This window comes from Bubalus kerabau, chromosome 15 (genome assembly GCF_029407905.1).
Source record: "Bubalus kerabau isolate K-KA32 ecotype Philippines breed swamp buffalo chromosome 15, PCC_UOA_SB_1v2, whole genome shotgun sequence".
Taxonomy (NCBI): domain Eukaryota; kingdom Metazoa; phylum Chordata; class Mammalia; order Artiodactyla; family Bovidae; genus Bubalus; species Bubalus kerabau.
In genome coordinates, this window is record NC_073638.1 from 40,425,052 (window position 1) to 40,439,231 (window position 14,180).

The 14,180-nt window shown below is 49.4% G+C and overlaps 1 protein-coding gene and 1 long non-coding RNA gene across 2 annotated transcripts in view; one reads left to right on the forward strand and one right to left on the reverse strand.

The window, feature by feature from the left end:
• MICAL2 (microtubule associated monooxygenase, calponin and LIM domain containing 2) overlaps positions 1-14,180 on the reverse strand; it is a 244,115-nt gene that overhangs the window by 61,758 nt on the left and 168,177 nt on the right. The window contains exons 28-31 of the mRNA XM_055548613.1: positions 13,908-14,095; positions 10,237-10,308; positions 5,012-5,145; positions 1,614-2,961 (exon numbers count right to left, since the gene is read on the reverse strand). Coding sequence (XP_055404588.1) covers positions 1,614-2,961; positions 5,012-5,145; positions 10,237-10,308; positions 13,908-14,095 — 1,742 coding nt within the window. The remainder of the gene's footprint in view (positions 1-1,613; positions 2,962-5,011; positions 5,146-10,236; positions 10,309-13,907; positions 14,096-14,180) is intronic.
• On the forward strand, positions 7,346-8,191 carry LOC129628941 (uncharacterized). Its single transcript, XR_008703014.1, has 2 exons — positions 7,346-7,600; positions 7,984-8,191. It is a non-coding gene; the product is annotated as an uncharacterized LOC129628941 (long non-coding RNA).

Here is a 14,180-nt window from a genome sequence, read left to right on the forward strand (position 1 = left end):
TGGAAAAAGAAAGAATATGATATGTAAATTTGCTCATTTATTCATAAATTCTGTCTGGAAGAATGCCCAAGAACCTGATAACAGTGTCTGTCATCAGGGATAGGACCTGGATGACTTAGGGACAGAGACAGAAGACAGGACTATTCATTTTATGCCTTTTGTACCCTTTTATTTTGAGCCATGTGAATGTATTATCAAAAAATGCACAACGCATTGAAGTTTATGATGTAATAAAAAGGGCATAGTTACATTCTGGTCTGTCCATATTTATCCTGAATTTGCTGAAAATAAAGTCTATTGTTAATCAATACAGCTTTTTTTTTTTTTTTTTTTAAGGCAACAGACTCTCTACTTAATCTGGTTTTAGAATAGACCAAAATCAAGTCCCTGACTTACACAGCTTTTTGATTAAAGTGCCAGAAGAGAAATAATTTTTGCTTGAAAACTGAAGTTCCAAGATAAAAGTTAAATTTTTTAAAAGTTAAATAAAGTTCTCAACAATAGGGACAGTAGAATCAGTTTGTTTAAAGCAATCAAACAAATATCAATAGCAAAAAAGAAATCATGTTGTTTACACTATTTAAGGGTAAGTACCCCCACTGCAAGGAGGAGAGCAGGGTGAGAGATTACACGTTATATTCTAAAAATATTTCTTTATTGTTAAATTATTCTGATCTATTGATATATTAATTAATTTTATAATTTTAAAAATTATACAAAGATTTAAATATTTAAAAAACCCAAGGTTCCACTGGCAGCCAAATATACATAAATGTGTTTAAGCTAGTAATTAAAAAAACACAAGTTTAAAAGAGACACCAATTTTTTTTGACTAGTAAAATAGTAACATAGAAAAAATATGATACTTAATGCAGGTGATGGTGTTGTGAAAAAGGTACTCCCATCATTAATGGTGAAATATAAACTGGTCCCTTTCCCTTGTTTTAACTAAAATTTACAACGTATAGTTGTAAGAAATAACACAGAGAGAACCTATGAAGTCTTTACCCATGTAATTCTGTTTTAAAAAATAATTTGTTGGTGTCAGTTAAGAATCTTTAAAAATTCACACTTTCAACTAGCAATCCCATTTCTTGGAAACTATCCTAAAAATATCATTAAAAGGAAAGAAAAAGCTATGTGCAGAAAATGTTCATTCAATACCATATATAAAATAAAAATATATTCATATAAAATATATAAGTTAATAAGAAAATAGTTCATTAAATAACATATACACTATAGAATATTCTACAGCCATTAAACCACATTTGTGTAGAATATAAGGTAATTGACTTAATATCTATGTTGAATGTTGATTTAAAAGATATAAAATTTTACGTACAAAATATGTGAAAAATATTCATATGGTCAATGAGTGAGAAAGAGGAGGAATTATGGTTGATACTTTGTCTCTTTCAAAACTTTATACAACATAATTTCAAATTTAATTTTTTTCAGATTTTTTTCCAAATTTTCCAAACTCAAGTTTTCCTACTTTTGTCAGAATTTGAGAAGCAAAATGAGGTGAAAGACGGCTACTTATTAACCCAATAAGGATAACTAACTGCCCCGCACGAATGGGAGACTTTTGCTAGGAAAGAAGCACTTACTTGCATCTTTCTCTGGAGAAAGAGGACGGATCCTCTGCCCCAGGCAGGTGCTACTGACTGGCTGCCCCTGCTTCTCTGGGGGCTGGGCATTGCCCATGGGCTGCACCTTCCCCTTGGGGCTGCTGAAGAGGTCTTGGGAGTCCTTTCTTGGTCCAGATTCTTGGAGGGAACTCTCGAAAGATTTGTCTTTGAGTCTGAAGGAGGAGAAGAGTGAGGTCCTTTTTTTGGGAACCCTGGAAGCATCTGGGACTGTCTCCTGCAAACTCACTTTCTCCAGGAGTGTGGGGACATCTTCCATCTTGCCACAGAGTGGGGGCACAAGTGCAGGAAACACCTTGGATGACCGGCTGGGCAAACTGTGGGTGCAAAGGGCGGGGGCAGGAGGGCTCGGGGCTGAGGGCTGGGCAGTCCTTGCAGTCGGGGAGCCCAGGGAGAAGAAGGCTGAGGCCTTGCTTGCCACGTCTCTCTTGGGGGATGGCTGATCGCTGTCTTTACTGGAGCTGCTTTTCCGAAAGCTGAATGAGCGAGTGTAAGCATGAGGTGGGCTGGTGGGCAAAGTCTTTGACTCTGGCTTGGCCCAGGCCTTCCTCCCACTGTCAGAGTTGGGGAGGAGCGGCTCCAGGGACCTCCGGATGGCGTTGGCTATGAGCCGCAGTGGAGACTTGGGTGGGGCCACGCTTCGCTCCCCAGGAACCCGTTCAGCTGGGGCCCCCATCTTCTCCTGAGACTGTCTCTGGGCTGGCAAGGTGTCTTTCTCTGCCAGAGGAAGCAGCAAGGGGCAGACTGGTTTCAGCACATGGCCTCCTGTACCATTTCTAGTGCTCTTTTGGGAAAGTCGTGCTCCGGTTTCCAGGTGCAAGTTCTCAAGGTTGGAGTCATTCCAATCCAACAACCAAGTCTTCTGCTCCGGAGTGAGAACCAACTTCTTTAGGCCTGACTTCTCCTCTGCCAGCTCTAACCCACCATCCTCTACCCTCCTGGGTCTGGTACTCCCTTCTCCAGGCTCCTCTCCAGCCCAGGGAGACAGTGGGTGGTCTGGCAAGCACCTGTCCTTCCCTTCAACGGGGTGTGGGCCTCTGTGGATGCTTCTGATGTCCCTAGGAGGGGCCACTGCCTCCTGACACCCATCAGAAGCCATCTCTGCAGGGCTGGGTGGCCTGGAGCTCTGGAGGCTGTTTCCACCAGGCCTCAACAGGCAGTATTCTGTCCGCTCCAGTACATGCCCACGAGGCAGACACAGGGGGAGATCCTTGGGTGGTCCATGGGCTTTGGCACGCCTCAGAAAGATGGGGGTGGATGGACTGAAATGACCTCTGGAGATTTGTGAGGCGGTGTTGGAAACTGTCACCTGGAAGGGACAGGCAAAAACCAGCAGTGATTTAGAAGCTCCCAACATTTACTTACAGGAGGAAGGTGCATCGCATCCCACAGCCCCCTCCCTTCCTCTCTTCAGATCTCAGACACCCAAAGTCAAAAAGAATTCTGTCTAGGGTGATTTCAGAGGGCCACTCTTCCTTCTAAATGGCTACCTTGGAATGGGCTAGAATTGGCCCAGAGCCTCCATATCACTGATCAAAGGCTTACCTGAGCCTTAGATTAGGTGGGTAGAAAGCCAGAGGGAAGGCAAAGTCTTTGACAAGCTCCCGGGCCAGTGAGGGCAGGGCTAGCCTGGCCCATATGGGTGAGGCCAGGCACATACGGAGGCTCAGCTATGGTCCCTACCAACAGGCATATTCTATCCATAGGTATGGTCCTCCAACAACCAAGAAACCAAGACTTTTTTCATTGGAGACCATTAAAGAGAGACAACTACCCTCTGCCTTGGAACTGTGGTGGCAGGAAAGACTTTGGGATCTTTCAATAACCCTTTCAGCTATGGTTTTTCATGTATGGATGTGAGAATTGGATCATAAAGAAAGCTGAGCACCAGAGAATTGATGCCTTTGAATTGTGGTGCTGGAGAAGACTCCTGAGAGTCCCTTGGACAGCAAGGAGATCAAATGAGTCAATCCTAAAGGAAATCAATACTGAATATTTATTGGAAGGACTGAAGCTGAAGCGCCAATAATTTGGCCACCTGATGCAAAGAGCCGACTCTTAGGAAGAGACCCTGATGCTGGGAAAGATTGAGGGCAGGAGAAGTAGGGGGCAACAGAGGATGAGATGGTTGGATGGCATCACTGAATGGACATGAGTCTGAGCAAACTCCAGGAGACAGTGAAGGACAGGGAAGCTTGGCATGCTGCAGTCCATGGGGTCAAAGAGTCAAACATGACTTAGCGACTGCACGATGACCCTTTAAAACCTGATTCATGCCTCACCATTGAGAAGGCAATCAATCATTGCCAGCATTCAGGAGCTTGGCCCTTGGCAGAGGGAGAACATAACAGACTTTAGAAAGAATAGTTGTATCCTGCCCAGAGCTCTGGTCATGGGACAGGAGCTCCTCAGGAGAATGAAATATTCTGTCTTGGATGTTCTACTTCCCAGAGTCTAGAACAGGCTCTGGCAGGTAACAGAGATTTGATAGATTCATACTGAAGGAAAGAGTCCAATCCTGTCTATATCAGTGATGCCATTTTCTATTCAAGCGGGATGTTGCTTCCAAGGTTCTCAGTTCAGTTCAGTCTCTCAGTTGTGTCCGATTCTTTGCGACCCCATGAACCGCAGCAGGCCAGGCCTCCCTGTCCATCACCAATTCCGGGAGTTCACTCAGACTCACGTCCATCAAGTCAGTGATGCCATCCAGCCATCTCATCCTCTGTCGTCCCCTTCTCCTCCTGCCCCCAATCCCTCCCAGCATCAGAGTCTTTTCCAATGAGTCAACTCTTCGCGTGAGGTGGCCAAAATATTGGAGTTTCAGCTTTAGCATCAGTCCTTCCAAAGAACACCCAGGACTGATCTCCTTTAGAATGGACTGGTTGGATCTCCTTGCAGTCCAAGGGACTCTCAAGAGTCTTCTCCAACACCACAGTTCAAAAGCATCAATTCTTCGACCCCTCGTTCAAGGTTCTCAGCTGCGACCAAAGGCCCTCTCCATTCTGTACCTGCCACCCTATAGCTGCCAGCTCCTCAACACCCTCTGTGAGGTCATCAAGGGCAGAGCATAAGCCCAAGCATCTCTGCACCCCACAGTCCAGCCCAGATTCCAGGCCTCATAAAGTCTGCCGAGTGAGTGAGTGGCTGGCTATGCCCTTGGTGACTGAGAAGGAGCAGAGTGCACTTTTGTGAAAGGTACAAATGAAGAAGCCTGGGGTGGGCTCTTGACAGAGCATCTCTCTGGCCCTGGCTTTGCAACTGGGGTGACCTAAGGATGCTAGGAATCCAGAGCTCAGCGTGGAAGTAGGGGGAGTACAGGCATCATCCTCACGCCTGTGCAGGGCCCTGAGGGCACTTACCTGAGACAGGGAGGGACTGTCCAAGGCATTCAGGTCACCAGTTGAGGAAGAAGAGGGTGGAGAAGGAGAAGGCGGGGGAGGACAAGCTTGCTTTGGAGGCGACACGGTCATTTTGCTGTTCACTGGTATGAAATCTACCAAGGAAAGAATATGCTCTCCATTACGGAGTTGTGGCTTTTCCTTATTTTATCAAGAAAAGGGGAGGTTTATCAGTGAAGCTCCACTCTATAAATTGAGTCAGGAGAGGAAGATGCTGGAGACCAGTTCAGAGGCCCTGGAGCCCAGAGCCTGGGACTTGGAAGAACAGGCGCAGGAGTGTCAGATTCCTTAGGGGAAGAAGGTTCCAGGATGCAAAGTCCAAGAACCACTATGTCTCACATGCACAAGAGAATGCTCCCGAGAGAGGGAAGAGGGGTCTCCAGGGTTTTTCTGGGAAACGGACATCTACCTCTAATGTCTGCCCTAAAGCCATCGTGGTGGGGGGCTGGGGCTGCATTAAATTTCTTAGTCAATATAGAGGCCACCTGAGGCATCTTCCCGCAAGAGGCTGGACCATTCGCCATGGGCATGGATGGGATAACACAGGAGAGGCAGTCACAGCTGAGGAAAAGGGCTCCTCCTCTCACGGGTGCACAAAGCGGCTCTCGGATGAGATAGCCAGCCTGACATTTTAAGAGAACTCGAGGGAGGGAGGTCGTAATGAGCATCAAAGCATCTGAAGCATATGGAGTGGGGTTCATGCCAAGCTCCTGTTGGTCAGGGAACAAGCAAGAGAGAGTGCATGTGCTCAGATGGACAGGAGAAAGGAGCGTGCCTGGGACTGAGGATGGGCCTCATTCTGAACTGTGGGAGCTGAAATCAATTAGTCTAGTTAGAACCGAGTTCTAACAGATGTCGCCTACAAGATCAATCTCATTCCCTCTCTCCTGAGTGCATGCACCACGTGTGCACACGTACCCTCTAGGAACCTTAAATCGGGGCCTCCCTGCTGGCTCAGTGGTAAAGAATCCGCCTGCCAATGTAGGAGTCATGGGTTCAATCCTTGAGTCAGGAAGATCCCCTGAAGAAGGAGATGGTAACTCCAGTATTCTTGCCTGGGAAACCCCATGGACAGAGTAGCCTGGTGGGCTACAGTCCGTGGGGTCACAAAAGAGTCGGACAAGACTTAGCGACTCAACAGCAACAAACCTAAACTCTCAAGAGTTTTCTTTCCCTATCACACCATTTCAGTAACCAGTCCTCAAAGGGATTCAGAAGATGCCATGCTCACTTGCAGATTTACGCATCAAGTGTCTGACCCACCAGCCCAGCCAGCTCTCCCGTAAGCCCCCCAGACACATAAAGGCTGTTCTCCAGGGAACCTCGCAGGAACACCTGTCTGTCTATCCATTCTTGTCAGAATCCTTACTTCTGGCTGCTCGGCTGACCCATTTCCATTTCCCTCCAAGGTGTGAGATTTCAGCTTGCTTCTTAACATGATCCCCTGGCCCCAGTTTCCCCAGAGCTTTGGCTGAGAGGTCCCTCCTCTGGGACCCATCCAGGCCAAGCCAAACCCAAGCTCACCACAAGAGGAGTTCCTTCCAGACCACCAGGGAGCCACACAGGGGGTTTGTCAGCACTCTGACCTGCTTTCCTCTCTCAAATGCAAGCATGTTGGAGCATGCATCCCAGGCCTGGGCTATGAAAAGCCGGCCACACACACGGCCAGCAAGCTTCCCAACGGAAGAGCTCCAGGGGGAAACGTTAACTCAGGGAAACAGGTCTGAGAGTGGCAGGAAGGAGCTGCTTGGGACAAAGGCCACACTGGCTGCCAGGAGCTGACACGGGTGGGGGTGGGCAGCTGGCCGGCCTGCCTGTTACCCCAACGAACCCCCATCTCAGTCCACAATTAGATGGTTCGAGCCTAAAAAGGCAAAAGCTGTGAGTCAGTTGTTGCTGTGCTTCCTGTCCTGGACTTGCCAAATTCCTGCTAAATTCCTTCTCCTCCTCTTCCTCGCCCCCTCATTCTCCTCTTTCTGCCATCTCCTGAATCAAACTCCTGAACTTGTCCCAAAGTCCCCTCAGCTCCACAGACTGCCTCTTTGTTCCCCTGAGGAGCAATCTGGGAACCTTCTGATACAGAGTCAGGACACCTTGGGAACCAAGCTGACAGGAGAGCCTTGGGGTTCTCAAGGTCATGACCTGGGAGCTCCCCCCTCTCTTCATCTAATTCCCACCCCCACCCAGTGAGTGGGGTCTCTCTCCACACATGGCCTCAAGAGTGAGGCCTCAGAACTGGGAGGCGGCCCTGAGGAGATGGGGGAAGCAACGCACCTGCCATTCCAGTCACAGCCTGGGGGAGGAAGGGGGCGCCAGAGCGCAGCTGAGAGGCGACCGGAAATCTCACCCACCGAGGCCTTTGGGTTCCCTCAGAGGATGGTACCGGGAGCCTGGAACACCACCCCCTTCACACCCACGCCAGCCGGCTGGTACTGAGCGAGTCACGTAACTCTCAGGTTTCTCATCTGAAAATTGGGAAGCCTAGCGCTTCATGGGGAAGCTGAAGAAATAAAATGGGATTAAAAAGAGGTGCTCAGTGCAGAGCACAAGGTAAATGCCACAGTGAACAGTGAAAGTCACTCAATCGTGTCCGACTCTTGGCAACCCCATGGACTATACAGTCCATGGAATTCTCCAGGCCAGAATACTGGAGTGGGTAGCCTTTCCCTACTCCAGGGGATCTTCCCAACCCAGGGATCGAACCCAGGTCTCCTGCATTGCAGGCGGATTCTATACCAGCTGAGCCACAGAGAAGTCCAAGAATACTGGAGTGGGTAGCCTAAACCTTCTCCAGCAGATCTTCCTGACCCAGGAATTTAACTGAGGTCTTCTGCATTGCAGGCAGGTTCTTTACCAACTGAGTTATCAGGGAAGCCCTAAATGCCACATGGTAGCTAAATATGAATTCCATTCCCTTCTTCCCATGCACACAGGTGGTGTCCAATAAAGGCATTGCTGAACTGCTGACGTGTTTCAGGGGAGACTGCACATACCCACCCTGGCCAGGACTTCTGCAACTCGGGGCCCAGAGGCTTCATTTTCACTTACAACTCACATCCTTCTTTGCTGGCCCTTTCTTGTTTTGCTTGAAACCTTGGCATGGTCCAGCCAGGGCTGCCCTGACCTCTGCGGGAGCCTCAATCCTGGGTGCCACTGGCCCTTTCAGTCCCATCGTGCAAAGGGGGTTGATGAACAGACCAGAATCCAGATTGCAGCTCCCCCCATATCCTCCCTGGGTCAGCTGCCTCTTCTTTGGGCCCTCTGGCAATAGAGGCATTTCCCTCTGATCCTAGAAATCATTCTGGTGAGTGTGGTCAGCTGAGGGAGAGTAATAAGGGCAGGCACACAGCCCACTCCATCCACCTGTCTGGGGCTGGAGCCCGAGCCAGCCTTAACAGGCCAGTGAAGGGATAGATGAGACAGTACTCCAAGCTTTGCTCCCTTCTTCAGGACCAGCCTTGCCTACTGGGTTTCCTTTTGGGCACAGTGAAGATGACTGGAAAGATGGCTCTGGAGATTTTCACAAAGACTGGGATCCCAGGGTGCAGCTTCTCCAAATTTGGAGCGTAGGCAATTCTTAAATCCTCCCAAAGTCTTGGAGTGCCCTCTAGGGGTGGAGCCTGCTCAGGCTGAAGTCATGTTCTCTGCTCCTACACTCAGTTCAACCAGCTTGGTCCCGGATTCTTTAGCTAGTTCCTCCGTTAATTCATTTATTCATTCTGTAGGCAAGGACTGGGTGCCTCCTCTGCGCCAGGCCCATACTAAGCACTTAGCCCCTAGAAATGATTCAAACTCGAGGCTGGCTCTCAAACCAGCTTTTATATACATTTGAGAAGCAACAGCTGATACTCCTGGGTTAACTAAAGACATAGCTGAGAAACCACGCCACTGCTTAGCAGTCTCCTCTCCCCTGTGCCTCCTCCAGGATCCCCCACCCTGCTGGGAGGGTCACCTACCAGACTCCCAGCTCCCACCGCCCCCCACCCCTCACCGCCCGACCAGGACTCTTTGAGGGCGAGGCCAGACCCCTCAAACCAGTGGCACTCAGTAAAGAAAGCTGGAAGTGCTGGACAGAATCTGCGCCCAAATCGACCCACCCGTAGAATTCCCGTGGCTGGGGAGAGGTTGAGGTGGGGGAGTAAATGAGATAACATGTGAAAAAGGCCTGACCTGGGCCTTCACTGAAGGTTAATTCCCTCCTCCCCCTTACCTTCCCTGCCTGGAACTACAGAATGGCTCAAGAGTCATTTTAGGTTGTTCCCTGGTCTCAGAATACTGGAGTGGGTAGCGTTTCCCTTCTCAGGCCTGCCCAAGTGTGGGGCCCTGGTCCAGAAGTGCCCATTGTCCCAGCCTGGCCCAAGGGAAAGGGGCTGCAGGTCTTGGGGTTTCGGGGAGAATGACTCACTGGCCAGGAGTCAGTGATGACTCAGAAGGAAGACGTTAACTAAACTAGCACGCTATTTATTCCAACTTCATATATTTTTTTTTTTTTTTTTTTTTTGGTCTAACCCAAGGCTTTCCTGGGCCCATCTCTCTTAGAGCAAAGTCTGGAGAGGGAGTGTGAGGGCAGCGATGGGCTTGGAATCAGATGAAGAGTCCGTGCCCGCTCTCAAGATTGAAGAGGGAAATCTCTGCTTGGTAACTAGGGTGGCGCCAGGCGCGGGAGGGCCCTGGGACGTCGCCAACCGTGCGCGCAGTCATTGCGCCCCCTAGTGGGAGCCTGCTGCCTTGGCACCTGCTGCAGGTCCTGGTCCTGGTAGCCTGCTCAGAGGAAGAAGTAGGGGGTGGGTGGGTGGATGGGTGTGTGTGGGTGCGTGTTCTTTCATTGCTTTACCCACTACTGCTCAAGGTTAAGCTGACAGCCCCAGCCCAGTTCCAGTGAACTGAACCAAAATGTATAGAGCCCCTGGGCCACAGCTTCATCTTTGTTTCAAGAAGCTTGGAGCTCGGGTCCCTTTCAAGTACAGTTGTAACGTTCTAAGGCTCGCTGAAGGTAGAAAATCCATTGGAAAGTGCTTTGTCTAGTGAGCAGTGGAAATAGAGTCAAACATACATTTCTTTCCTTTCCCCTCACATCCAGGAGGCCAGTTCAGAGAGGACATGTGAGGAGTGAGAACAGCTGCCCCTGAGAATTAATCAGACAGCTCCTGCCCGCCCCCACCTTCCCCAGGGAGCTCATGACTCACTGGACTGGAATCTTCTCCCACTCTGGTATTCGCTGGGAGCTGGACACTGGAAGCTATTGGCCCGCTGCAGAGCTGTGGTGGGAAAAAGAAAAAGGCAGGGGAGATGAGGAGGGAGGAAGAGTCTGTTAAATGGATAGGACAAATAGGGAGTTGTCTCCTATGGCCCATTTACCAAGAGCTAATAGACTCATGGTCATAATTGACTGAGCCCCTTCCTTTACTCTGGCTGTCCCTGTCTCTATAACACACACCTCCAAGTTTTCATTCATTCAGTCATCAAACAGTTATTGAGACACTGCTGGGGGCCAGGTAATGCCCTCTTTCAGAAAAGATCTCAAATTAAGTGCCATCATTCTAACTCACCCATTGGTAATAAGCATGTGTACTTACATGTTTATGTGCATACATGTATACATATATGCCTATATGTACACAGGCATATATAATACATCTGTTTTTAGCAGAGCAGCTCTTTGAAGCTGAAGTCTAACATCAATGCCACAACTATGTCATAGCGGAACCAGAGCTGCTCTCACTGAAGCCTGGAAGCTGTAGAAAACAGCAACCTCTTTCCGTGTTACCCCCAGAGTCCCCAGCCCTTTCAATTTTAACTGAACCCCTGTACAATCCATGGCCATGACCCCTCCTCTTGTCCTGGTTCCAATGGAAACACACTTGCAGGATGCTGTGGGCTGGGCCTTGAGAATCAGCTGAGCAAAATGAACATCACAGGCAGAAAAAATGGGTCTTGGCCATTTGGGGCCTGAGAGTGGGCAGCAGGATATAAATGTATCCCATTCCCACACTGGGCCCTCAAATTTGGCCTCTGTGGTGGCCCTCTTTCCTGGCAGCATCTGGGGCACTTATGCAAATGCAGATATTGGGCCCCACTCTAGACCCAAGACATCTGAGTCTCTGAAGGAGGGAACCTAGAAACCTGTCTCTTAAATGGTATTATTTAGGAACCACTGAACATGGTGTTTAGGGGAGCATTATGGAGTGTTTTCTCTGACCTCTATTAGACAGGGCTCAAGTTCTATTTTAAACCATCATCATGGACATGCTCTATGCTAAAAAACTTTGAGAAGGCGATAGGTTCCTTGATGAGCTGAGGCAGTCCCAGAGTCCTTTCAAAGGTGATAAAACATATATAATATTAAAATCTCCATGTTAACCATTTTTAAGTGTAGAGTTGAGTGGCAGTAAGTACATTTGCATCATTGTGCAAACAATACCTCCATCCATCTCCAGAACTTGTTCTTCATTCCAAATGAAAGCCGGTCTCCATTAAACAATAATCCCTAGCCACCCTCTTCCCCCAGCCCCTAGTAACCACTTTTCTATACTCCCTGCCTCTATGACTTGAACTATTCTGGATGCCTCATAGAAGTGAAATCATACAATACTTGTCTTGTGGCTTAGTTTCCCTAGCATAATAACTTAAAGGTCCATCCATGTTATAGCATGTGTTGCAATTTCATTCCTTTTTAAAGATGAATAACATTCCATTGTGTGGATATAGCATGATTTGTTTGTCCATTCACCTGTTGATGGACATTTGGGTCATTAACCTTTCTGCTATTGTAAAAAATGCTGCTTTGAGCATGGTGTACAAATGGTGTACATTCGGTGTACAAATGGAGTCTTTTTAAAGTGATGTCCTGGTATTTTTCAGCATCCCTTCAGCTAAACTCTGAGCCATTTATCTAGGTGAAAAGTGTGATTAACGAAACCCTATAACACCCGCAACATGATGTCAACCCTACATCACCTGCTACAGTGGCAGACTCACCATAACCAGCAACACAAAACACAGCACTTAGACTGTGTCCGAGATTGTAACCTTACGAAGTGGTCTGCTTGGCAATGGTGGAAACCACGATGGAGGAAGACAAAACCGACAGAAGATTGCTTGAAAGTCATGAGGTCTATCCACTTCTGTCTACTAGGTTTCTTATTCTGGAATTAAACTGGACTGTCAAACAAAATGCTCTGGCTCACTGCCTTGATCTCTCCACCCCACCCCATCCTGGGAGAAACGCTCTAGCTGTCACGCTTCGCTGTCATGCTCTTACCTGCCAGCAAGGGGCGCTGCATAAAACAGCCTTGGGAAAACTATGGCTGCATTTTCTGCAGAGCCATTGTTCAAGACAAGGTGGAATATCCCTCTCAGGAAATTTCCATAGGGTGAAGCATTAGGAAAAGTGGGACTGAGACCTACTGCAAACCAGTGTATTTTTCCCTTGTGAATAATGAGAAATGATTGTCTGTTTCCATTTGAACTGCGGCTTCAGGAAAACTCAGTATCAAATGATCCCACTAGAGCATCAGTTTAGGATCATGGTCTGCCTCTCTGAGGTCTATACCTCCTAAACTGGTTTTCGCTTTCACATATATATAGGTATCTTGAGACTTTATCTTGAGACGCTCTTTCATATAGAGAGACACACAATTTTGTTTTATGCCTCTCTTGTAAGTTGCCTAAAATCCCCTGGCAATCGAGGAGAGAGAAGAAATGGAGGGAAGAAATGAAAGGCGGGCAGGCTTCATATACGTAACTGAGGAGGCTGGAGCCCAGGGAGAGGGAGAGGCCTGCGGTACCCAAGCCTCTGTCCTCTGCATGTGCTAATCCTCTCTGGATAGCACCGCACCACAAATGGTCCTGAGCAAATGTGTTTGGAGGACAATTTGTCCTTTTAAAAAACAGCTCACATGGGAGGGTAAACCCAGAATTTCCAGGATTCCAGCCCCAGCTCTGGTCTTCCTGTGAAACCATTACTCCCGAGAACATGTCTAGGTTCACGTGGAAGTTCTGCTCTCGGCCACCAGAGGGCAGCACAGGACAAGTGGCGCTACGGCTCTTCCCAGGGACGCTCAGGCCATTGGTCCTGACGGGGGCAGGTTGCTGTTAGCCTGCTTCTTCACACCCACGGGTTAGCAGTCACTCTTGACTAACTCAGAACACTCAATCCGAGGCCACCTTTACTAAAACAAGCTGGAGTGCTGAATACAACTACTTCTTAGAGTGTGGAGCACCCAGCACCCACTAAGCTGTGAGTCCTTGGGAAAACAGTCCGTTTGTACACCTGTAAATTGGGCTTCATGCTACTTACCTCACAGGGTCATCCTGAGGATGGAGTGGTGCCATGTACAGGCAAAGCCTTGACCAATACAGCTCTCGGTGACAGGGCATTTGTTACCACACATTCCACAGGCCCCAGGCACTGGCAGTGCCGCCCCCAGGGAAACTCCGCTGCCCAGGGCTACCTGTGGTCCAACAGCAGCTGGACCTTCCCTCGTGGGCCACGGGATGCCAGAGGGCCCCTCAGGAGATATTCACAGAGAAGACTGCTCCAGGCGAGAGGGTCCTAGGCCATCCCCCAGCCCTTATCTCTGCCTGTGACACACGACAGCCAGTCAGGCCCCTCTGCCACCTCCCCACTTGAGATTCCAAAGCTTCCTGTGGAGAGGGAGGCTGGCCCTACGTCCAGTCCCCTCACCCCCAGTGTCCCAGCTCCACCGCCTCTGAGCCTGAGGGCCAGACGTACTGTCCCACGGTCCCCCATGAGGAAACACTGGCCGGGAGAGTCTCGGTCCCCCTTCCCCACTCCTGCCCCCGTGTCCCAGGGTCAGGCAAGCCTGTCTCTCTCCCAGGCAGGCTCTCTACTCACCAGGCTCAGCTTCGGGCTCCCCGAGGTTGTGTGGAGACACTGCCCTGGGCAGGGCCTCCCTCAGGGAGCTGTGCCGGGTGAGGGGCTTCAGGAGGGGTGGGAGCTGGAGTTCCGGTCGCTGGGGTCTTTCGTCAGAGGGCTCCGCATTGGAGGCCTCACTGTCACCATGGTCCAGCTCTGCATCGGAGCTGGAGGGGGGAGGGACAGAACAGGTGAGCTTGGGGGCCTGCACTCTCCCACCCCCACCACGCTGTGCCCTGCCCAGCACTGCCT